This window comes from Mauremys mutica, chromosome 2, assembly GCF_020497125.1.
Source record: "Mauremys mutica isolate MM-2020 ecotype Southern chromosome 2, ASM2049712v1, whole genome shotgun sequence".
NCBI classification, from domain to species: domain Eukaryota; kingdom Metazoa; phylum Chordata; order Testudines; family Geoemydidae; genus Mauremys; species Mauremys mutica.
Window position 1 is genome coordinate 43,041,255 of NC_059073.1, and position 26,415 is coordinate 43,067,669.

Sequence of the window (26,415 nt, forward strand, 5' to 3'; positions counted from 1 at the left end):
CAGGAGGCAGTGGGAAGCAGCGGCAAGCACATCCCTTGGCCCGCGCCGCTTCCCTGTGCAGGAATACGACAGACAACCTAATTCTCATTTATATTAAGGTACCTGTTCTCTGCTCTGGTTGTGTAAAGTGACATTAAAGTGAGCATGAATTCACTGCCACTTTAAGGTCACCCTTTATGCTGTCAGAGCAGTTATGAGAGAGGCCTTACTATAAATGAGAATCAGGCTCAGAATATCTGTCAAACTGAATGCAACCTAAAAAGCAAGCACTGTCCATAGGTAATGGCACAGAGGGGGATGCCAGGGAAGAATCTCACAAACCAGCTACAAACTTTGGACCTCATCTGAGGGGAGTGGCAACTTGGAGTCCTAAGAACCTCACAAGAGTGGGCCCTGTGCACCTGCAGGTTCCACACCTTTCAATTCACCAGAGCAATACAAACAGAGGTACAGCCACTGAATGTAGTCTATTGGACTGTATGACTGCTTGATTAAAAAATGATGTGGCAGTATGTTTTTTTATCCTATCATTTTTATCTATAGCCAGACCTGTAGCAAATCAAGCAAGAGAAATAAACTTTCTTGTGGCTGGGAGGTGGAGGAAAGGTAGGAATTGCCCACTGTAAAACACCCATCCTCCATCTAGTCCAGTATTGTCTCTCCAAGAGCAGTACTAGACGCTTCAGGAGGGGAGAGAGTCTGAAGATACTTTCCAAAAAAAATTTTAAAAATATTAGTGTCATTTCTAGGAATGTAGACAAATAAATCCTTTTGTAACTAAAATGTGATTAAAACAGCAAAAGCACAAGTATGTTCCCTGCTAGTTTTCTGGAATTCTGTAAGAGAATAATTTGCCAGCATGGCAAATTACATCTCTAATACTTCAAAGCATGCACCAAGACCACAGGGGTTCCCTTGCATTCACCCAGACATGCACAAAAACAGATATGAAAATATTCAGAGAGCCGAAAATCAACACTGTAATAAAAAAAACACAGATTAAACAGGCTATTCTATGCCCCTTTTCCTAACCATGTTTGCCAAACCCTATCAATCCACAAAAATCACATCCCCGATACATAATTTTAGAAGACAAACATATTGCATGTATAGTCATTGTTTGTAACACTTTGGTATCCATTTTTCTGTAAAATAACCTATACAATTAATAGCTTTGTCTCTCTTAAATCAAAGAAAGGGAGAACAGATAGAAGTTCTTTCTTTCTCTCTTTGACAGTCTTTTTTCTCAATCATTATGTCTCTCTCCAGGTACTTCCCCTCCATTGCATCTGTGGTTTGGATTATTTTTTCCTCTATCACAGATGCACTGACTTCAATTTTTCCAAGCTGAATCTTATTTTATTTCCCACCCACGTTTGTAATCTATTTGTCTTTTGACTTATTCCTCACTTCACTTCCAAGTGTAATTTCATCTGTGAATTTCTTTAGAATGGCCTGTTTACTCCTGCATCAAGATCACTACAGAGGATATTTAGGACAGCAAGATTCCTGCCATATCCCACTCTCATTGACTTGATTCACTAGTGTTTATCATTACTCTGCCTGCTGCTTCTCATTATTCTTTATTTACAGTTCTCTAGCTAGTTTTCCATCTACATGACAGAATTCATATCCAAGCCTATTTGAATTCAATTTTTCCAGGTAAACTTTGTGAGACAGATGCAAACTAAGTTTCCACTCAGTGCTCTGTAACTCTGTCTCAACCCTGACCTGGAGGAGCCAACTCGTGGGGTGAGGATAGGTCAGCCCATTCAAGTCTTGTCTTCACAAGAAAACATTAGTGTGTTTGAAAAGCACATTGGCTCATATGATGCTGGCTGACTGGCTGTCTTGCAAAGATCAGGGCAAATAGTGTTCAGCCAGTTAAACTTTGCTATAACATTTTCTAGTAACAACAAGCCCTCTGCCTCTGGACTTTCTCCTGAGACACCTAACAATGAAGTTGCCAAATGGAATAGTTGCTTTTTGTGATGCAAACTCTTGCCAACTAGAATCTGGGCTGAAACCGCCAAGTCCGTTCACACAGGCAACCAAATAGTCATGAAATAATGATAACTGAACTGGGCTGATTTCAATCAATGATTCTGAATCCAGTATCAATCCTCTAATCATCTGCTTCTCTCAATATATTCCTTCTCCAGCACAAAATAATGCTAATGATGTTTAGGAACATAATGACACAAGGTGCCCCTTCCAGTCCTGTAACCTTTTGTTGGCAACAGCTTACTTCACTGACCTTCTCTTAGTGCAGGGTTTCTCAAACCGGGGGTCGGGACCCCTCAGGGGGTCACGACGTTATTACATGGGGGGGGCTGCAAGCTGTTAGCCTCCACCCCAAACCCAGCTTTGCCTCCAGCATTTATAATGGTGTTAAATATATTTAAAAGTGTTTTTAATTTATAAGGGGGGGGGTCACAGTCAGAGGCTTGCTATGTGAAATGGGTCACCAGTAAAAAAGTTTGAGAACCACTGTCCTAGTGCTTAAACACAACTCCTACAGAAAAGCACATGGTGACTCAGAATACAGCAACTGAAGGTTTTCAGCAAAGACTGTACAAGAACAAAAAGGAATGAACTTTTAAGAATTAAATACCAACTTCATAAGCTCTTATAATGTTAAAAAAATAATAAATAAAATAATAATAATAATAGAGGCATAATTTCTACTACATAACCAGGCTATTTGATCATCCACAATCATCTTCACAGTTATACATAAATATAAACAAAAGAAACAGTAAATCTAAAGAGGTTAATCCACACAAACACAGTGAGAAGTAACTCAGAGTTCCAAAAGCTTAGACTGAGTTCCCCCCAAATTAGTCTTTATTCACCAATTCTATACAGTCTGCTGAGTCAAAAGCAGTGCAACAATATCTTCTCTCCTCTTGCTTGCAGAAATCCCCAACTGGAATCCATGCAGTCTTTTTCTCCTTGTCTGCCGGACTGTAGAATTACTCAATGAAGTTGGTTCTAGCCCATGAAAACTTATGCCCAAATAATTTTGTTAGTCTCTAAGGTGCCACAAGGACTCCTCATTGTTTTTTCTAGTTAGCTAACTAATTAACTCACCAATCAGTATTAAGTATTGTGACAGATCCAGACCAGAGGGGTACAGGAGTCTGGTATAAGGCAAATATACTGGCCACTGGATGAACAGTTTTCTGTTCCCTGAGTGACCAGAGCAGGGGCTGCCCTAGAGTAATCAAGACAGCTGAGGCCAATTAAGAACTTTCTAGACTCAATTATGGCAGGCAGGCTAATCAGGACACCTGGTTTAAGAAGGACCTCCCACCAGTTAGTAAGGGGGCGTGTGCAAGGAGCAGGGAGTGAGAAGGCGTGCTGCTGGAGGAGTGAAGAGTTCAAGCATGATCAGGCTTCAGGAGGAAGATCCTGCACTGAGGATGAAGAAGGTGCTGGGGGAAGGCCATGGGGAAGTAGCCCAGGGAGTTGTGCCATCACGCAGCTGATACAGGGAACATTGTAGACAGCTGCTATCCACAGGGCCCTGGGCTGGAACCTGGTGTAGAGGGTGGGCCTGGGTTCCCCCCATCGCCCCCCCACAGCTCCTAATCAGACACAGGAGGAGTTGACCTCGTCTGTGAGACACATCAGAAGGGAAGGTCTAAATTGGAAAGGGATCTGGCATGTTCCCAAACCACTAGGTAGGACGCGGGGATTGTACTCAGTTTCCCCCATGCTGGCCAGTGATGAGGTTAGCTGAGTGGATAGCAGGTTTGAGCCACTAGCAAAAGTGGCCAAACTGAGGGCTGCCATGAATCTCTGAGGCAAGCAAATTTGCCAATAAGTGCAAGACCCACCAAGGCAGAGGAGGAACTTTGTCACAGTATATAAATGAAAAGCCCTGTTACAAGAACAATACAAAACTGAGACTAGCAAAATATAGATGACTCTTTCCCCATCATCACAGTTAAATAAATGAATAAAGTTGGTGAACTATATTGGTGAAAACAATTTAACTAAGACAATTTGGATAAAATCAAACATTCAAGGTATACAATTAAAATAGAAGAAGTTAGAGGAAATTGTGAGGGAAAATTTTCTATAACACTGCATGTGCTTTTTTGCGTTGGAAAGTTAACCAACAGCTGCAAAATGATTCAAAGTTAGAGAAAACAACCTGCTTTGCCTCTCCCAATCCACGCAGGTCACATGTCCTTTTATAAAGCAGCTGCCCTGGAGTCTAGGAGTCCAGCTACAGGGAACCTATTGAGCATGCCCAAAACCACCACGCCCTCCAGAAACTTCTGGGTGAGGAATGATAATTGTGCATCAGCCTAACAACGACCCAGACACCACTCATTCCTCTCGCCTCCTTCTCTCTAGATCTCTTACAGATATATCTCCCTATTTGGCTTGTGGCTTCCGTCATCAAATCCAGTCTCCTGTTATTTCAGGCAACCCTGCCTTTTAATCATGTTCGCACTTATATAGCCATGTAAAACTTCAAGACAGTATAAAAATATTTTAACTAATTAGTCCTTCCAACATTCCTGTGAGGTAATTAAATGAGCAGAGGCAGTGCTAGCCCATTGGGGCCCTACCAAGGAATATTTTGCCCCCCTGCCTCCCCAACACATAATAAAAAGCGAATCGGGGGTCCCCTTGAGCTGCATGGGGCCCTAAGCAATCGTTTAATCTGCTTATGCCTTGCGGCAGTTTTGTAAACAAATACCCCATTTTACAGATTGACAAAGTAAGGCTGAGAGGGGGCATGACTTGCCAAAGGCTGCCCAGGAAGTCAGTGGAAAAGCCTTGGATTAGACTGCAGGATGAAATGCGTTTCCAAAATTTTCTCTAGATAATGAAAATGACTGTTCACTTCAAGTGATTTACCAGCTGTCGTAGATAGTCTTGAATTGTGTTTGGATAAACAAGCACACTGATGGCAACCAGCGTGTTGAGGGCGAAGTCAAAGATCTGGTAACAGAAGAAAGGGATGATCCAGGCTGCATGTTGCTATAAAAAAAAATTGTGGCAGGTTAAAGCATAACTATTATTTCCTTATGTTTCAAAAATCCACAGTGCAACTGACACAATGCAATGAAATACTCTTTAACTGTGTTTCCCAGGGGGGAAATTACTTGTTAAATCTGCTAAAATTATTATATGCAGCCAAAGATGTTGGGCAGCAAAGCTGAGATAAATTAAAGTGTATGAGTCTACTGAGAACTTGTACAGGAACAGGTTTAAATCAATCAATCAATCACACAATACTGACTTGGCTTCCTAAAATACCAAACTTTTGAGTGGGATTAATATAAATGCATTCTTTGGGACCTATCCCAGTCCCAGAGAAGTGAATGGGAAAAAATTCCATTCACTTTTATAAAAACCAAGATTTGGCCATTTATATTTAAAGTTTGCCCATAATGTACTAAAAGATCTCACATTTGAAGCTGCAGACAATGAATACATTTAGAGAATCTTAGGCTATGTCTACATTAGCACTTTTGTTGGTAAAACTTTTGTTGGTCAGGAGTGTGGGACTGGGGAGGGGGGGATGACACACACACACCCTGACCGACAAAAGTTCACTGACAAAAGCACCGGCATGACCAGCGCTATGTCAGTGGGAGACGCTCTCCTGCCAACATAGCTACCGCCACTCACTAGGGGTGGTTTAATTATGCTGGCAGGAGAGCTCTCCTGCTGGCACAGAGCGGCTACACAGGGAGACCTTCCAGTGGCACAGCTGCAGTGGTACAGCTGTGCCACTGTAAGTTCTGTAGTGTAGAGACAGCCTTAGTCTTGCACTCCCCCAATCAGCATGGCATCACTTGACACAATCAGATCTCAACAACCTAGGGGTTTCCTATAATCTCGCAGAAGAAATGAAATTGTTATATAAATCTTACAACAAACAACAACAAAACCTTAGGAGACAGGGTTTTAAATTTCTGCCTGTTAGGAGTTTCATAGGCAGAATGATTCAGGTGGATGAAGATCAACCTTTTTGTTTAATCTGATTGATTACCTTATATGCTCCATATGTAGCCATCGCACAGATCAGAATCATTAGGAGAGAAATTGCAGTGGCAATGCACATATCTGAAATAGATAAATTAAAGTGATCGCAGGTAAATATGCAGCTCTGTTTTGCTATTTTGCCAACTGCCTAATGCAGCATTTCCCACAGTGTACTGCATGCCGCTGTGGACAAAAGTCTAGGTGGGAAGGCAGGAGGTGTTGACACACCATTCCATTGTCTCAGGCTTTTTTTTTTTTTTTTTTAAAGCATGTCTTTAGCTAGGGGTGTCAGACGTACAACCTTCTGGCAGGATCCTGCCCACAGAACAATTTCATCCATCCCAAGGACTTCCCATGAATCTTTGGGCTTGTCTGCACAATCCAGAGTCCACATTGTGATGTGGCAAACCAAGTGCCAGCTCTTTCCAAGGCTTTAGGCCTTGGCCAAGCACTGACAAATTCATTGCTGGAAACCAGTCTGTTTCGCCTGTGCGTTGGTAGGGTTAAGATAGGTATTGGACTTATAACAAAGTGTTTAGTGTTAGACTATGAAATGCATGTAAATTGCTGCATGCATTAATCTCAGGCTCTGGCAGAGCAATCAAGCCAAGCCTCACGTGCAGATATAGAACCACTTGGTCGAGTTTAAGAGGCACTAGAGAGGCATAAGTCTGACAGAAAAAGACTTGTTGAGGCGAGGGAAAATGGCACTGAAAAATGCTGGAGAGCAGATACCCCAACCTGGCAAGTTGAAGAAAAGAAAATATCAATAAGTCAAAGGGTGAGTGTAAGTACTTATCAACATGGTTTATTTTTATTACTATTTCAATTATTTTTGCTGAATGTGTCCAATGCCAAGTGGCAGACCTACCACATGAAATGAGTTTGGCACCCCTGCTGTAGATATTATAATTGCTAAAAAAGCCTTCCAAATGTGCATAGCCTATCCTGTGATGGATGATGTACACGTTAAGATACATAGGCATATCTCCATTTAATTATTAATTTTTAATTATTTATAAAGGCCTATCTCCTAGAACTGGAAGGGACCTTGAAAGGCCATTGAGTCCAGCCCCCTCTCATCACTAGCAGGACCAAGTACTGATTTTTGCCCCAGATTCCTAAGTGGCCCTCTCAAGGACTGAACTCACAACCCTGGGTTTAGCAGGCCAATGCTCAAACCACTGAGCTATCCCTCCCCCCTCGATTTCATTTTCCTGAAGTGGGGGCTCAGCTTTCAAAAGTTTGAGAACACTTGATTAGTGAAGTATGTGTTGCCTATGCTGAGGCACAAGCTAGTCTAAGAACGATCAGCTCATGACAAATGCAAGCAAACTCAAAAACTGATTCCCCTCGGGCCAGGATTTTACCTATGGAATTCAGATTCTGTTTTGCAACAGAAAAGGATGGCCAGGCTAACATTGGTCTTGAAAAGAAATCAAAATGAATACACAGCTACTGTCTTCCTTGTTTTTGTCATAATGAATACACCAATGCTCAAAGGTCACTGGCAACTTAAAGAAAAGAAAAGGCACTTTATAAAACCAGGCAAAACAGCCAAAGGCATCTTATAGCTGAAATAACTTAAAAACCCTCATTCAGAACAAAGCCACCACACAAACTAAGATGTATATGTATCTGATATAGCTTTTATGAATAGCAGAAGTTTGGGAAGAAACTACTTGAAAAGATCTGTGTTTTTGTGTGTGTGTGCATGCACAACAGAAATGGTGGCACAAGTAGAATTGTTAGAAACTTGACAGGTTTTGATGAGAGTTTCAAGAAGGATATCTGTCTTTTGCTTCCCTAGTCCCATACCTTTTGATTCACTTTTTCACTTGCCCACCTTTAATACAGAAAGTTTAAATGTAAGATGGGGAATGTGTGGACATTGCATCCATTTTTCTGAGGCACTAGCAAAGGTTGGAAAGAAGGAATATGACATACAGAGAACCCAATACCTAGAGATCTTGACTCACCCATGGGGTATATTTTATTTATAGAGATGCTGATTAACTCAAGAAGAAAAAAGCACCCAGCAAAACACGGCTATGTTAAGTAGGGACCACAACCTCGCATTCCTCCTTTTGCTGTTACCTTTGCTCATCTACACAAACTACTCAGTACCATGACAGTGAATACATGACTTTAAACTAAAAACGACTTTGAGCTTGGTATGAATACACTAACTAAGGAAAGGGATTGGTTTAGACTTGGTGATAGTGCTCCTCACCTGTCCTGATCAAAGAAGAATCAGATCAGTCACAGACTTTCATTATTGAAACTCTTCAATATGGATCCAGCAGTGCCCATATCCCAGGACAAGCTCTTACCTATCCCCTGCCAATTCACTTTATCCATTTTCAAGACTGTAGCAGGAAGGTCCAATGACCAGAGGTCAGGGCGTGGTCATACAGTTTCTGCCAGCTTCGTCGTCCCAGAGGGCGCCCTAGCTACAGCCTTAACCCCACACCCCGCATGCTCAGATTGCTCCCCCAGAGGTGGACCCAAGCCTTCCCATTCTATTAGGTCCTGACCCAAGGCCCTAAGGGTTTATCAAACCATCTGGCCCAGTTATTGAGCTACCCCAAATTATGTTTTCCCCTGGGTCACTTCCTACCAGTCTGGAGCTTCTCAGTTTGGAGCAGGACGGTCGCTGGCTTAGGAGGACAATCCTTAGTCTTTCAGCATCCTATTCAATCAATTAATCTCTTTTAGTGCTTTTAGCTCCCAAAGAGTGGAGAATCCAAATCCTAGAGCAACCTTTACAAAGCTGTTGCCAATGCTGACATAGCTCTCAGCATCAGCCTTGCTTTCTGGTGCAGCAAATAGCACCTTCCCCTTCCTAGGCCAACCAAGGTCCTTTTAAACTGTCTGTCCACTGGGAGCATGCCCTGAACCTGGTGAGGGGTGGGGTCACCCTGGCCCAGTATTGCTCTACTCCCAGCCCTGGTTCACTGTGGGGCCTGTAGACTCCATCACAAAGACCAATCACTCATTCATTGTTTTGAGCAGAAATTGTTTTTAGTTTTAATTGATGACCAACGTAGCACTGTGATAGCACTGTGATAGGACTGTGATAGGATGTTCTACTAGTGACATCAGTGTCATTTCAATGCCAGAGCCCCAGAAACTGTTATAAAATGTGACACTTCTGCTTTGATCTGATGTGCTTGCGCGCTCCCTCTCTCTCTCTCTAGCTACGTCAAGCCCTAGTTGGCTCATGCAGGCTCTTTTTTATTCAAATGCTCATCAGCTCTTTTGAGTTCTGTCAGCTTAAATTAATTAGAATTAAAACTAGATAGTTAGCATATTAACAAGTACCTTGAGTGCTCTTTCATAGTAACTAACCATGCAATACATTCTATTGTGTTCGTGATTATCAGCTGAGACGTACTGGTACTGTTTCAGTGTCATATTTATTATTGACAACCTAAAGTAGATTTTTGGAGCCCTTTTTTATACAAGCAGCAGGAGAACCCATCAGTGCATTTTAAAAGAAATCTCCTTAATTTTTTAAATTAGATCGTATTTTTCTGACTGTCTTTACTTCCTGCTTTAGGGAGAAGACACAGCTGATGTTATCCAGGACTGCTGGCAGATTCCTGCCAGGAGTTCTGTCATGGCACACAGCAACAATGCACATATTCAGCCTAATTCATCCAGAGAGCCTGCAACATGATCAGTCCTGGGAATGAGATCAGGAGTGGAAATTGGAAAGAAAATGGAAGGACAGCACCTGCAGGAAGCACAGGCTTGCAATCCAGGTGCAGAGCAGGGCTGCCCCTGAGACTGGAGCTTCCTTCAGGGTCCTGAATTCAGTAATCATCCCTCTCGCTCTCCTGGTCTTACTACCTATCTCAATCACAGGTTGCTTACCCTGAAGATGGGCAAAAAAGCCTGAGAGTGGCAGATAGTGCTACAAGTGCAGGGAAGAGGGAGAAGTAAACAGATGATGGCAGCTAACACGGAAAATCTCAAATCCTTGAGCTTGCATCCAACACAGCCACTGAGAACTCTAATCCACTGTCTCATCACCTGCTGGAATCCTAGATCTCATCCCTGGCTCACAGTTAAGCGTAACTCCAGCCATCAAAAGCAGTACCCCTTTCCTCCAAGCTCTGAACTGTGTGCATCTTCTGCACTGCTGCTCCCTTGTCATCACAGACCCACTGCTTGGAAGCTGCCCAAGATTATGCACAGAGCACCAGTGAAAGAAGGAAGAAAAAATGGTGAGAGAACGTGAAGGATAGGGATGTTGTTTTTTCTTTAAACCAAGTCTGGTTATTTACTCCAGCTAATATTACTATTTTGAAGCCATTTAAATAGTTTTCTGTTGTTCTCATCTTAACTTAGACATGTAAGCATTTTGGGGCAGAGACACGGGTGAAGTCATGACCCCACTGAAGTCAATGGCAAAATTCCCATTTACTTCCACTGAGCCTGGATTTCACCCTCCATCTTCATTTGCTTCGTAAAGTATCATGTGCATACATGGCACTGTATAAGTAAAAAATACATAAATAAATAACAGGTTTTATTTATAACAGTTCGGCAATACTAGTAACAAGACAGGAGAAGCAACATAACTGTTGCGCTATTAACATGTCAGGGTCACGGTCTGTGGAGATAGGCAAACTGAGCAGGAGTCTCAAGTTAAGCCAACAAAACCCTCTGGAATTTCAGGTTTATTTACAGGTATTTCCATTCCCTTTATGCAGAATATCAGACTTTAAAACCCCAAACAAGTACACAGGGCAGCACTCACATCGCCAGCACTCCCTGATCCAGTTTGCAAATTCTTATCTGTTCACAAGGTCCCTAGAAATAGGGATGTTTCTCTTGAGGGCTCAGTCTACTGAACCCAGTAGTGCCAATCTCAAGTGCAAATAGGAGGCCTCAAGTTTTCCCTCAGTCACTTTTAGCTCAGGAATGTGTGTGAGAGCGTTACAGATTGCCAAATTACGTTCCTTTCCCATCACATCCTTTTCCTGTCTCCAAAACAGTAAGGAGAAACATCACCCTCAATTGGCCATGTGACCACCACCCTCCCCCTGTTCACTTCAGACCCTCCAGCATGGAATAGTCCTTCACAATCCCACAGTTTATAAATGTTTCCTCAATTCATTGGGAGCAACTATGTCATACTGATGTTTACAAAGTTAGAACATCTGAAGAAACTGTCCTGAGTGCAACAGGAATTTTCTCAACTACTGTAAATGCAAGTTTGAAAGTGCTCCATAAGCCACACTTACGCCCAGCTACAAATACAAAAAGATACAAACCTAGCCCCATTGAAGTCAATGACAAAACCCTCTCTGACTTCAATAGAGCCAGGATTTCCCTCCTCATGACTAATCGTGGACAGGTCTGTATCTACCTGAAACTTAAAGGCTTGATTTTCAGTGATGTGGCCTCTGTTTTGGGAGGCGTGAAACAACAATTTTGCACCCACAACTTGTGCCTGCAATTTTGTGCTGACAATAGAATGTGGTCTCAAATACTAAAAATGAGAAGTCTATCATACTTCTACCTAGAATTCACTGCCAGCAAAACACAAAAACAAAAAACAAACAAACAAGTAGGCAATGATTTTGGAATGCAAAATTTTACTCACAAAAACAGGTTGGTTGAAACACAACAGAACGCAAGGCCCTAAAAAACAATTGATGGATTTTGTAGCTTTCAAACATACTATGTATTGTACATGTTTTGCATATGAAACATGCAACAAATATATGAAACATTTCTTTTGAACAAGACCAGTAAAAAAAGGGCAAAGTGGGATGAGAATATTAATGTGAATATTTTCCTGGGTACTTTATCTCAAACAGAAAATACCAAGGTTTAAACAATCCTAGTCATAAATTTAAAAAACCCTCTCTCTGAACAGAGATTGAAAGTAATTTGAATAGCAAATGAATTAAATTATCCGCCTGTACTTCATAAAGCATGCAAACCAAGCAAGCAAAAGAACAGACTGAAAGGAGAATTCTCGAGGTCCATTCGTAATTAGGAAGCATTTCACATTCATTTATTCTCAAATGGATGTGAGGTTACTCAGCCTACAAACCATCCTTTTACTCTTTTAGAATTCATCTCTGAAGGCCACAGAGAAAACAGGATTTTCAAATCTAGATGCAAATCCCAAATGTAGTTGGTCTGACAGCTACGGTATTACAAAACAGAATTACTATTTTAAAGCCTCCAGCACTGGCAGACCTCTAATGTCAGCTATATAAACCACACACTGATAGCAATCATTGCAAGGTTAATCTCAAAGAATTAGGACAAGATAGTCAGTTTTAATATGTCAATTTCAGCTAGGTTCCATTTGAAACTGTTATAGCCCTTACTATCTTAAACCCAATCATATACAAAGATTTATAGACAAGGTTTTTTTCCCAATCAAAACACATTAAAAAAGTAGTAAGCCCCTAATAGTTAACTTTTGGCATATGAACCTTAAAGAATGTGTGAAAATAAACATCATTTTAATATGTCATTTGAAGTGACAAAATAGAGGATCTGATGAAAGCTCTCTCTAATTTTCACATTCGGAGACACTGAAGTCAATGGGAAAATTCCTGTGGCATTCAACCAGAGCAATGCAAGGGCCTAGGCCTTTTACAATAAGCACCTGTATTACAATATATACACCTTGTCCCATCTGCTTAGTGTATGAAAATAGCTTCCTCCTTATTGCAGTGAAATGTTTAGTGTAATAGTCAATCAGTCAGATCCAGAATATCGTTTTATGAATCAGCAGGAAAGTAGCTACAGAAATATGGATACATAGATCTTAGTTTTAAAACTATCACTTAAGATAAGATGATTTCCTATCAACTATTTAAAAAATAATTTTTAAAATCTCACAAATATTAGTGGAGGAAAAAAAGTGTTTTTCCCCCCATGTGACAGGGTATATCAGATCCTCTGAGGCCCCCTGCTAGAGGCCTGGTCGCCCTGCCACTCCCGCCCCAGAAAAGGGCAGTGGAGAGGGTCCCCCAAGCTGCCTAGAGTGGCTGTGTGGGACACAGCCAATCAGAGCCCAGAAGGTCACTATAAGAAGAACCACAGGGCCAGAGTAAGCTCCCGTTCCTTGCTAGAGCTGACGGATCATGGATAGTGTCTGGCTGGCTGACGAGCTGCAGGCCCTCCAACGAGGTACTGCTGCCAGAAACCAGCGACAGCAAGAAGAATCCCTGAGCTGGTTGCGGGGACTCCATCAGGACAAGGGCCTGAGGTAAGGGTGAAGATGGCACAGGGCCGCAGGGAAGTGGCCCGGGGAATTAGAGCAGCAGTGCAACTTAGATAAAGGGACACAGTGGACAGTTGCTATCTACAAGGTCCCTGGGCTGGAGTAGTGGGCAGGCCCAGATCCCTCCACAATCCCCTTCAGTCACTGGGGGAAGTGGTCTGGACATTGAGGCACTCCAGAAGGGGAACTGAACTACAGCGGCCCAACTGGAGAGCTGCGACCAGAAAGGCCCTAAGAGGGTGAAGCCTTTGTCACCAGGGAGGGAGCCCTGGGGCACTGCTCTATCCTGGAGCAGGGACAACTTGTAGGAGACGTTAGAGAGGACACTAAGAGACACCTTTGTTGGACTTGTACCCAGGACGGGGTTTTGCTTTGCTTTCATCATACAGCGTGTGACTCGGCGGGAGGGCTGAGCCATCGAAGACACACCACAGAAGGAAAGTGTGCAGGTACATGCACTTGGCCAAAAGGATGCTTGCAAGAGGTGAGTGAACCCCGTTACACCCCGTAAGAGGATAGAAGGTTTTGGTAAAATAAATTAATCTGGATCTGTGAGGGATCATGGGCCTCAAACCTGGGCCTGTGGGTCACCAAGCAGTAGTCAGACCAATGCTCTAGCGCGCAAAGGACCCCACCCATAAAGTTCCTGATAGAGTGAAATGTCCAGTCCCACCGATTAGCTGGGAAGTTCTACTTAAACCAGAAAGAGTCACAGGTGAAGTTGTCTGAGCAATTAGAGGAATCCTTGGCTGGTTGCTACTACAGACCCTGCCTACTTGCCAAACTCCGAGTCCTGCCTTTCTGCCTGTGCCTGGTTCCTGTCGTCCTTATCCCAGACTCCTGTCTATTCCTGGATCCTGCTTTCCTGACACACTTCAGGTCCCTGTTTCTGTGCCCTACCCAACCCCTGGCTTGGCATCTAACTCCTTCTCTAGCTCTGATCGTTGGCTTGGCACCCAGCTCTGGCCCCAGATGCCTGACTCTAGCCATTAGGCATGACCACTCACATCCAGTCCCTACAGCTTCCTCGGACCACTATCAACTTCTGAGTCAGCCCACCAGAGGCTGGACCCAGTGGAATTTGCCATACCCTGCATGTACAGGCAGATAATGGAGTATTGCAGGTGCAGAACATGCAGCTGGCCATTGAGGATCAGGGCACAGTCGTCAGCAAAAAGAAGATCTCTTAGCACAGTCTCCTTTACTTTGGTGACAGCCTGGAGTCTTCGCAGGTTGAACAGTTTCCCATCAGTCCTGTATCTCAGGCTGATTCCCAAGGAACTGTTCTGAAAGGCGTCTGACAGCATAGCTGAAAACATTATGCTGAACAGGGTCGGTGCCAACACACACCCTTGCTTGACGCCGTTTGTGACGGGAAAGGCCTCTGAAGCTTCTCCGTCGTCCAGAACACGAGCCGTCATGCCGTCGTGGAACTGACGTACCATCAGGATGAATCTGTCAGGGCACCCAAACTTCGACATGATGCGCCACAGACCTTCGCGACTGACAGTGTCAAAAGCCTTGGTAAGATCCACGAAGATGGTATACAGTTCACAATTCTGCTCTTGACACTTCTCTTGGAGCTGACGAACTGCGAAGATCATGTCCACAGTGCCACGCTCTTTGCGGAAACCGCACTGTGTCTCGGGTAGTAAACCCTGTTCCAGGTGGTCAATCAGGCGATTCAGCAACACTCGTGCAAGGATCTTGCCTGCGCTAGAAAGCAGTGATATTTCTCTATGATTATCACAGACTTTTCGATTTCCTTTCCTCTTGTAGAGGTGTACGATGGACGCGTCTTTCAATTCCTGAGGAATGGACCCTTGATTCCAGAAGGACTGGAACAGCTGAGTGAGTTTGTCAACAAGCATTGCACCACCATCCTTATAGATTTCCGCTGGAATCGCATCAGATCCTGAGGCCTTGCCACTAGACAGCTGACTGATGGCCTGTAGGATTTCAGTCTCTGATGGTGGAACATCCAGGCTGTAATTAATATCCGCCTGGGGCATTCTATCAATCGCCTCATTATTGATGGAAGATGGGCGATTCAGTACGGATTGGAAATGCTCAGCCCAACGCTGTAAGATCAGAGTCTTCTCAGTAATGAGAGTTACGCCATCTAAGTCCAGTAGAGGGGAACTCCCTGAAGGCCGAGGTCCGTACAAGGATCTAAGGGCTTCGTAGAACCGTTTGGCATCGTTTCTATCAGCAAACTTCTGGATTTCATCTGCTTTGGCACTCAACCAGGAGTCCTGCATCTTACGAAGCTTGCTCTGTACGGTCCTGCGAATGTTGTTGAAGGCATTTTTCTTAGCTGTTGACGACGGGTCGTTCTGATGAGCACGGTGAAGGCGGTGCTTTTCAGCAAGTAAAGCCTTGATCTCTTCATCGTTTTCATCAAACCAGTCCTGCTGTTTCCTGTGTGAGGGTCCAAGAACCTTTAGTGCAGAAAAGTGCACAATATTTCGGAAGCATTCCCAGTTCCTCTCAACGTTTTCCTCTAATTGCAGCTCTGAGAGTTGGTTGTCGAGATCTTCTACTAGTGAAGCTGCTGTGTTGATGTTCCTCAGTTTACTGACGTTGATCTTTTTCATCTCAGCTTTATTTCCCTGCGGACGTCTCTTTGGCTTGATGTGAAGGCTTAATTTAGAGATGATAAGTCTATGATCAGTCCAACAGTCAGCACTCGGCATGGCCTTAGTCACCCTTACATCCTGTCTGTCTTTCCTCCGCACGATGACATAATCAATGAGATGCCAGTGCTTGGAACGTGGGTGCATCCAGGACGTCTTTTTGCGAGTGGGCAGGCGGAAGATGGTATTGGTGATGATCAGATCATGAGCCGCACATGTCTTCAATAGTAGTAGGCCATTGCTGTTGCATTTGCCGATTCCATTTTTTCCAATGACGCCATCCCAGTGATCGGATCCTACTCTCGCGTTAAAATCGCCAAGTAGAATCAGCCTGTCGGTGCGCTTCACGGATGAAAGTAGGGCATCGAGATCTTCATAAAACTTGTCCTTTACTTCATCCGGATTTGTCATTGTGGGTGCGTAAGCGCTGATTAGTATAACTCGCTTTCCTCTCGGTAGTGGAAGATGCAGTGTCATGAGTCGATCGTTCACGCCCTTGGGAAAACTGGCAAGTTTGCGGACAAGATGATTCTTAACCGCAAAGCCAACTCCAGATTCACGACGTTCGTCACTGCTACGTCCACACCAGAAGAATGTGTAACCACCTCCTGTTTCTGTGAGCTGACCTTCGTTGGCAAGACGAGTTTCACACAGGGCCGCAATATCTATGTTAAATCTTGCGAGCTCTCTGGCGACCAGAGCTGTTCTTCTTTCTGGTCGATCTGCTGAGGGGTTGTCTAGAAGCGTGTGTACATTCCATGTACCAATAATGAGTGGTGTCACCTTGCGTTTTGTTGCTTGAAATTTTGTTATTCGACCGCATAAGATGGGATCCCCTCCAGCCGCGGTAAGCTGGCCAGGGTTCTATGAAGCAAACAATGTTTAGGGCACCTTTTCTAGCCCCTTCCTCTTACTATGGAGGTGAGCAGTGCAGTCCTAAAGAGGGCTGCTCAGTCACTCAGGTAGACGCCGAATCCAGCTGTTGCTTTGGTCAGCAAGAAGACGACCATTAGACCTGAGCCGCCTGTGTGCAGGTCCACGGCTACAGCTCCCAGTGTATCCACACCTGCTGCTTCGTCGCTCGCCCATCGCCACAGGACTTTAAAGTTTACGGGAATTGGAGGGATGTCAAGACTTGCGCGTGAATTGGATTAAAGTGAGGGAGAGGTGCGCATAGTCAGCCTCACTCTCTCTTCCCAGATTCCATCTTGCTCCAATGGCAGGACAAAAGTCGAGATGGTTGGAGATGGGCTGGGCGCAGTGGTTGACCAGGGCGTCTTTCGCGTTTTGCCGTGCTCTTAGCGTACCACATCGCTTGCAGAAACCGCCTTCATGACCGTTGGTCTTATTCCAAAAGGTCTCATCCGCTCAATCCGCCGGAGTCTGTCTTCACATGCTCGGGATAGACAAGGCCCCATCTCACCGAAGGTCTATGCCCGACAGCTACCCTCAACCTGGTTTGGCCAGCCTGTCGAAGCTGTTGCCCGGGGTGTGGCCGCTGCGCATGCTACAGCTACTAGGAGCCACAGGTGAGAGCTGAGTGACAGGTGGGGACCAAAGGTGGACGAGCTGCCCTGAAGGGACACGACATGCCCCTACACCAGAGGTGCTACCCCGCCCTGAACACCCCGAACACCCCATACACTGGGAAGGCTACAGTCCTGAAGAACACTCCTGGGAACTGGCAGAGAATGTCCATGTTGCTGACCTGGTAAATGCCTTTTATGAAAGCCACCCTGGAAAACCTAGCCCACTACTGCCCAGGGGAGGTGGTGATGTGAGGGATCATGGGCCTCAAACCCAGGCCCACAGTTCCCTAGGCAGTGCTCAGACCCTGGCCACCACTCAGCAGCTCACTTGAATGGCTGAAGAAGGGGGCCTTGGGAGAGATGTCCAGCCCCACCACTTAGCTGAGAAGCTCTACTTAAACCAGAAAGTCACAGGAAGTTGTCTGAATAATTAGAGGATTCCTTGGCTGGCTACTACTATGGACCTTTCCTGACTCCAGAGGCTATTCCTGGTTCCTGTCCTCCTTATCCCAGACCCCTGTCTGTTCTGCTTTCCTGCCTTGCTCCAGGTCCCTGCTCCTATTCCCTACCTCTGCCTCTGACACCGGCTCTAATCTCTGATGAGGCACCTGACCCTGAATGCGATCCCAGGCTCCTGACTCTAACCATTAGGCATGACCACCCATGCCCCAGTCCCTACAGGATCTGAATTCAGTGAAAGTTTTGCCATAGCCATTAGTGGGAGAAAGAGGCAGCCCTATGTTACCACGAATCAATGAATTTAGTGCCATGAGAGAGATACTGAAAGTTTCTGAGAAAAGACAAGGACTCCTGTTTCTGTAGCACTATGCAAATGTATTAATATAATAATTTCAGAACCAATACCATTCATACCCTTATTTCCGCCTTTTTTTTTTTTAGTGCTAATGAACATGCTGATTTGCATCTCTGTTGACTCTAGTCCTCTCTCTGTTCACCTCAGAGAGGTTACATCACAGCCAATGGTAATGCAGGCTTTTCCACACCCCTTGCCAATAGGCCACCCCACTATTCTGGAGGGATCTCTGCTAGATGTGAAGGGGTAGTTGGTCTCTATACCCATTCGGTTAACAGGCAATTGGATGAGACTACTGAAAAAGTGAACAATCAGTTCCAGGGTGGTGGTGGTTTTGTGCTATAGATATGCCTTTTGCCATAAAAGTCAAAATGCTAGGCTTGTGTAGTGAAGCAATATTTAGGAGACATAATCATTACCAGACTGCCAAAAAAATACTGCTGCTTCAGAAACAGAAAATGAAACACTGATAATTAAATGCTATATACTTACTGGCATCATCCATAAATTCAAATTCGCCCCCTAATTCAGCACTTGGTAAGTGGTACTGGTCGGGATCAGTCAGGGCACTCAGCAGGATCAGCAATACCACTGAATTGATGATCTACAGAGAGGAGAAAGGGAAAGGTCAGGATGTGTAATTTCTTAGTGAAAATACCATAGAGTGGGATATGCAAACTGCTGCAGAGACAGTGTTCCTACTGTGAAATGTATTTAATTGCCACTATAAATACTTTCTCCCCATTTGAATAGATTGTATAGTTTTTCTTTGTATCAGAGCCCCAAATTACAGGATAATGACACAGAACCCGATCAACCCTTTTTCCATTTTCCTCCCCCTTGCTATTAAAAAAAAAACAAAAAACGGTGGGGGGGCACACAAGTCACCCCTGACAAGGCCACTCCATCTACCTCACTGATCCTGTTCTTTTGGATTATAAAACATGATAATAATCTATTTATAGTTCATTCAGTTCCCGGAATTACAATTATTTTTAAAATCCTGAGATCCTTATAACTGAACAGTTTCCATTCACAGATTACTAATCTGGATAATGATGATGACCTGGAGTTGATGAGTGATGAGATCACTTCCTGGCAAATTGCTGGGTGGCTGTAGGTGTGCTTGTCTGCTGGAAGAGGCTGAATTCTAAGTGAGGCTAACATTCAAGCTGATTCACACTGGCTGCTAAAGCAGAGGCCTTAGGAAGGAGCCCAGGGCAGGGACACACTGCAATATTAGTATGATATTTGCTGCTGCATGCACTTCTGTGCCATGTGACTTTGAAAGATCAGGTCATGTATGCTGAAGAGTTCTGTGAGCAGTAACACCTAAACTAGGTGTAATAACAAGGGCCAACATAAGCAAAGGGAGGAAGAAATGGTTGTATGCAGGGTATGAAACATCAAGTATTAGAGAACTAAAAAGATCACCAAGGGCCAGATTGTCATACCTTTACATGCACATTAGACACCACTTTGAAGTAAAGGGTACTTCTTGTGGAGAAAGTGAGTAAGAGCATCACAACCTGGCCCACAAATGAAGAACGTAAAAAATTATAAGACAGAGAAAGCATGATTCTTTTCTAGTACTGAGACCTACTCAATGACCTACTTTTTAAACTTTGTTATTTTAACAGTATAATGGAATTCACTTATTTGCTTCATGATCTCTCACAGAAAGGTAGAGAAGATTATAGAAACAAATATATACTACTCAAGAGGAGAAAAAATATAGAAGAATTTAAGATGCATATGGTATGCTATTTAAAAGTATGAAAGCATCATCCTTTTGTAAGGACGTCCTCAGAGAGCACTCTTTTCTCCATTTGGAAACATTCAGATTTCACGTATGATGGAAGAACTCTTTGAGACTCCCTAACACAGCATTGTAGGTAACAATCAATACACAATTAATTGCCTGATCAAAACTCTATTTAACTCGGTGAGAATCTTTCCATTGATTTCAATGAGCTTTGAATCAGATGCAAAGATTAGATTTTGTCTGATACTGAAATATATATATATATATATATATATATATATATATATATATATATATATGCCTAATAACTGATATTTGAAATACCTTCCAAAAACACGTGACAGGTTGGACCCCCCCTTTCCTGGGTCCCATTGAACCCACCTGTTCAACCAGCCTTGGCTCCCTCACCCTGTCCTGCTGCGCACACACAGAGGTAGGGACACATCCAGCTGTAGAATCACACAGTCTGCAATCAGCTCTGTGCAGTACCAGATTTACCATGGCACCGGGCCCACGGCCCAAAAGGGCCCCAGCCCGGCCCGCTCTTCTCCGCGCCCCCCCGTGGGGGCAGAAGCTTAGTGCTGCCGGCTCCTGGAGCTCCTGCTGCATCAGGGCAGGCTCTGCCAGCAGCCACGCTCCTCCCCCGCCTCTTTCCCCAGCGTGCTACGTTTCCCTCCCCTCCTGCCCCCATCAGCTGGATCAGCTGTTTGCCGGCAGGCGGGAGGAAGAGGAGCGGAGCCTCAGCAGGCTCGCTGCTCTGGAGGAGAGGCAGAGGCTTAGAGAAGAGGATGGAATGGGGGCATACCCCCTCCAGCCTCCTGCCGTGAGCACCCCCATGACCCCAGCCCACACCGACAGCCCTCTTCCCACCCTGACCCCTGCACTCCTTCACACACACCCAGCCCCCTGCCCTGACTCCTGCACCCCCACACACCTCCTCAGCCCCCCCATGTCCCCTGCCCTGACTCCTGCACTCCGCCCCACACACACCAGCCCCGTCCTGACTCCTGCACTCCCCTCCCCACACACACAGTCCCCTGCACCCCCTCACACACCCTAAGCCCCCTGGCTTGACTCCTGCACCCTCCACATACCTAGCCCCCCACACCCCATGCCCTGACTCCTGAATCCCCCCACACACCTTCAGCACGAAATGTGAGCTCGTGCACCCCTCGCATTCCCACCTGCACCCCTTGCACCAAACAGGAGCTGCCCCAGGTAAGCTCCACACCCCAACCTCCTGCCCCAACCCTGAGCCCCCTCCCTCACCCTAGCTCCTGGCCAGACCCCGCACCCCAACCTTTTTTTTTTTTTTTTTTTTTTTTACAGTATTTGGAAAGATCATTAAGTGGTCTGTTGAGACCCTCCGCGATTTTCAAGTGGTCTGTGCAAAAATAAGTTAGACTATAAGAACAATCAAGGTACCTCACTTTATTTTCATTTACTTGCTATTACTTATAGGAGGAGGAGGAAGAAAAAAGAATGAAAAAACAGGGGCGGGGGAGATAAGAGAGAATGTTCTTTTTCTTGGCTGGGACCCAAGGAGGAGCCCCCAAAATGAAGCTGAGCACAGGGCTGGGGGGGGGCCCACTAACTCTAAATCCACCACAGGCTGTCACATCACCTGGGCTGGGGATACTGAGCCAGCTGATCTCCACAGTCTCCAACCTACCTGGGCAGTACAGCAGACATGGCCCTGCCCATTAGCTCTCTCGGCTCCCTAGCCCACCCACCCCTTGCTTCCCACCACTTAAGGCTTAGCCAGCTCACTTTTAAAAATGATTGCTTGCCCCTCCTGCCCCCCTCAGGCTTTTCTGGCAGCCCTGTTGCCAGGTATCCAGTTTTAGACTGGAAACCCCAGTAGAAAATGGGACCTGGGGGTCCGGTTAGCAGTGCTGACTGGAAACTAAAAGTCCAGTTATAGGAGTAACCACATTACCCTCCGCTCCTCTCACTCCCAACACCCATCCCAGAGGGCTGGAAGAGAACCTGTCCTGCTGCTGCTGGATGTCACGGAGTGTGGGGGAGTCAGGGTCCCGCACCCCCCACTTCCTGTGTTTCACCGTGACTCTCGGCCAGCCAGTAAAACAGAAGGTTTATTAGACAACAGGAACACAGTCAAAGCAGAGCTTGTAGGTATGGAAAACAGGACCCCTCAGTCAGGTCCGTCTTGTGGGCTAGGGACCCCAGACACCAGTGCTGGGCCTCCCTCCATTTCCCCAGCCAGCTCCAAACTGCAATCCCCTCCAGCCCCTCCTCTGTCCTTTGTCTCTTTCCCCGGGCCAGGAGGCCCCTGATCTCTTTGTTCTCCAACACCTTCAGTTGGCACCTTGCAGGGGAGGGGCCCAGGCCCTCAGATGCCAGGAGACAGTGTGTCAGCCATTCTCTGTGCAGACAGCATCACACCTGCCCTCTAGGGCTCTGCAACAATCACACAGCCTTATCCCACCACCTAGATACTTAACAAGTGCATAGGGGAAACTGAGGCACCCACACAGTATTCAGAGAGAACATTAAGAACATTCCCACTTTGTCACACTGGAGGAGGGGCAGCTCAGTGCAGAGAGAGACAAGGAGAATAGGCTAGAATCAGGGAGAAGGTAGGTACCCGCTCTATGTGGGCGGGGGGGATCCTGTTTACCCCCTCCCAGCCATGCTGCACTTGCAGTTTACTCCTTGCCCCTCCCTTGCTCCAGGGACCAACCCTAGCCCCCATCCCGCTGTGCTTTTGCCCCCGGCCCCTTTTACAATCATTCCCCAGGGGGGCCCACAAATATGTTTGGAGCCGGGCGCACAGAAAGTTAATCCGGCCCTGGCTCTGTGTGGGAAGATTCAGCTGGGGGAACTGCCCAGCACTCTGGTGCACACACCCTCTGGAGTGTAAACCCAAAATTACATTGTCTTGTGCTATATAGAGATCTATACAGTCAGGGCTGTCCCCAGCCATTTGGGTGCCCTCCGCTTCCAGCCGCTGCCGGAGAGTGCAGGGTCGCTGGAGGAAGAGGTGGAATGGGGGTGGGGCAGGGGGAAGGGTAAAAGGCAGGGCGGAGGGAGTTGTCCAGGGCCCCACACACCCCTAGGGACAGCCTTCCCCATTGCGGGGGGGGGGGGCGGCCGAGGGATAGGGCTGGTTGCTGGGGCTGCCACATATGCAGCACGCAGCTGCCATGGGCACTATGAAATTTGGGGCAATTTGGTGCCCCAAATTAATTGGTATGTATATGCTGCGTATGCCTAAGGACGGCCCTGTATACGGTGTAAGCTCATGAAATTCGCTCCCTCCCTCAATGTGGAGGAAGATATGCACAGCTTTCCCTCCCTCCCCCCCGTTATGAATTGCACAAACTGGGTTTTAGAATAAACAGAAACAAGTTTATCGACTATAAAAGGTAAACTTTTTTTACTGACTACAAATAATTTCTCACCCTAAATGTTGTTTCAAGCAGGTTACAGAGAGTTTCTTGAAGATAAACTGCACTGTTCACAGCATAAATCTCCAGGGATTCCTTTTACAGGCTGACTTGTCTCGCCTAGGCTCAGCCCCTGCCGCCCCCCTCCCCACATCTTAGTTCATTTGTTTCTTCAGATGTTTTCAGCAGTCTTCCTTCTTGGGCGGGGAGGCAGTGGAGAAGAGCCCAGATTAACTCGCTCCCCAGCCTTAAATAGGATTTGCATATGATGGGAATCCTTTGTTCCCCAGTTTTGACCCCCACCCCTTTCCCGGGGAAAAGTATCAGCATTTCAAGATGGTACCTCGTGCCAGGTAACATGATCACATGACCCTGCAGGTTCAACCCAGCATCCCAGGAAACTTCTCAGGAAGGAGGGAGATTAGTATCTTCAAAGTCCTATTGGCCTTCCTCATGGCCCATCCAGGCTGATTGCATACTGTCTGGTGGGCGTTCCCCAAGTACACACACTTGTAATTGTTACATAGTCAATATTCCTAACTTCAGATACAGGAGTGATACATCCATACAAATTGGATAATTACATTCAGTAAATCATAACCTTTCCAATGATACCTCACATGACCTATCTTGCATAAAACATAACTTAGTTATCCCATATTCATATCATAACAATATTTCTATGAAGACTATGGGGCCTAATGTCACAACATGATCTAGTAAAAGAGTAACAGAAGATTACACCACTTCCCTGGATTGGCAAACACCAGGTTGGTAATGAGCATGTGGAGTGAAATCCTCATCCCATGAAAGCCAATAGGAATTTTGTCATTCACCTCCATGGGGCCAGGATTTCACCCAAGGTATTTCATATTCTTCAGCTAATGCATAGTGTAATGAACAACAAAAATACTTAGACAGCATTTTTCCTCAAACTGTTTCACAAACATTGAGTAACTAAGCCTCACATTACTCCTGTGTTAAGGGTAGTTAGCATGAGCAACTCCATTTTGTAAGTTTCCCTATTTTGTATCCATCATTAACTAAAAACGAGCACATCACATACACAGCTCCCAAGGGTAGCATTAAAGAAAGATAAAGTCAGGAACAGGAAAGAGGATAGGAACACAGCTGTAGCAATATAATTAAGGAAAAATTCTAGTATGCAAGGTAACAGCTGGACTGCGCACTAGCCAGCACGCGGACAGTGATTGACTGTAATAGGCTAAAGATAAGAAAGTGGCTTGTTTATTGGTTAAGGCTTCCGATTCACGAGGGTAGCATGCACTCCTAAAAGGTATATAACTTCTATGTAATCTGTAGCCTGGGTCTCTCCCTGACTAGCAGGGGGACACCACGTTCGAACATTGTTTGAACCTTGCGCAATAAAACTTTGTTATTTGGACACTCTGTAAATCTTTGTTTTTTGTGCCTCAGCCTAGAAACGAACGGTGCGTGACCTACAAGTATAATTCGCAACACTTGCAAGGCACATTATCCTCATTTTACACATGGAGAGAGAGATATAGAAAGGCTTTGTGATATGCTTGCAGTCAAAGCAAGTCAGTGTCAGGAATTAGGCTTGGAATCCAAGTCTCTGACTATGAGGCCAGTCCTTTAGTGATTAGACTACATTGCTTCTTATGAATACAGTGCGACCCAACAACTGCTGGGGAGAAGGTAGGAGGATGGACACAGATTTAAGGGGCCAAATTCAGCCCTCTTTGCTTTTGCCTCCAAAATGCCAGAGGTAGACCAATTAACATATAGACTATTCCCTTAAATCTACACCCTGCCATGGCACACTCCTCTGTGCCTCTGGATGACCTGCACAGTATGAATTAGGTGAGTTTTTGAGGAATGGGGAACAAAACGTGGGCTCTGCTAAGATGCCCATCCTGCACTGGCACAAGGGATGGCCTTGATTTGACTCCAGCTCATTTAGCGTAATGAAACCTTTAACCATATGATTAGACAGGCAGATACTAAGATACTATTGCAATGGATACCCTAGAAATACCTTAGACTAATTAGATAGAAAGATGAGATAGATGACAGTCAAAACAATTACAAATCTTATCAAATACACTGATGTAAGAAAGAGGTTGAACCTTCTTAACTGAAGGATCAAGACTCTTAGGCCTTGTCTACACTACAAGACTATTTCGAATCTACTTAAGTCGAATTTGTGGATTCGACCTTATGAAATCGAATTTGTGTATCCACAGTAAATACACTAATTCGAATTTCTGAGTCCACAGTAACGGGGCTGGCGTCGACTTTGGAAGCGGTGCACTGTGGGAAGCTATCCCACAGTTCCCACAGTCCCCGCTGCCCATTGGAATGCTGGGTAGAGCTCCCAATGCCTCCTGGGGGAAAAATGTGTCGAGGGTGCTTTTGGGTAACTGTTGTCATTGAACCGTCAATCACGCCCTCCCTCCCTGAAAGCTCCGGCGGGAAATCTGTTCGCGCCCTTCTCTTGTCGGTTACAGCGCGTACGCCACAGCACTGCGAGCATGGAGCCCGCTGCGATCATCGCTGCACTTATGGCTGTTGTCAACTCCTCGCACCTTATCGTCCACCTCTTCCACAGTCAGCTGCTGAGAAATCGTGCGAGGAGGCTCCGGCAGCGCGGTGAGGACAGGAATTCACAGAGTGGCGCAGACCTCTCACAAAGCAGGGTATGCCGCGCCGTGGAGATCATGGTGGCAATGGGTCAAGTTCATGGTGTGGAACGGCGATTCTGGGCCCGGGAAACAAGCACGGACTGGTGGGACCGCATAGTGCTGCAGGTCTGGGATGAATCACAGTGGCTGCGAAACTTCAGGATGCGTAAGGGCACTTTCCTTGAACTCTGTGACTTGCTGTCCCCTGCCCTGAAGCGCCAGGACACCCGGATGCGAGCAGCCCTGAGTGTGCAGAAGCGAGTGGCCATAGCCCTCTGGAAACTTGCAACACCAGACAGCTACCGGTCAGTAGCGAACCACT

The 26,415-nt window shown here is 45.5% G+C and overlaps 1 protein-coding gene across 2 annotated transcripts in view; it reads right to left on the bottom strand.

Moving 5' to 3' along the window:
• LAPTM4B (lysosomal protein transmembrane 4 beta) overlaps positions 1-26,415 on the bottom strand; it is a 135,748-nt gene that overhangs the window by 69,191 nt on the left and 40,142 nt on the right. For both annotated transcript variants that reach the window (XM_045006112.1, XM_045006111.1), the window contains exons 2-4: positions 18,745-18,856; positions 6,020-6,093; positions 4,879-5,001 (exon numbers count right to left, since the gene is read on the bottom strand). In XM_045006112.1, the coding sequence (XP_044862047.1) occupies positions 4,879-5,001; positions 6,020-6,093; positions 18,745-18,856 (309 nt within the window). The remainder of the gene's footprint in view (positions 1-4,878; positions 5,002-6,019; positions 6,094-18,744; positions 18,857-26,415) is intronic.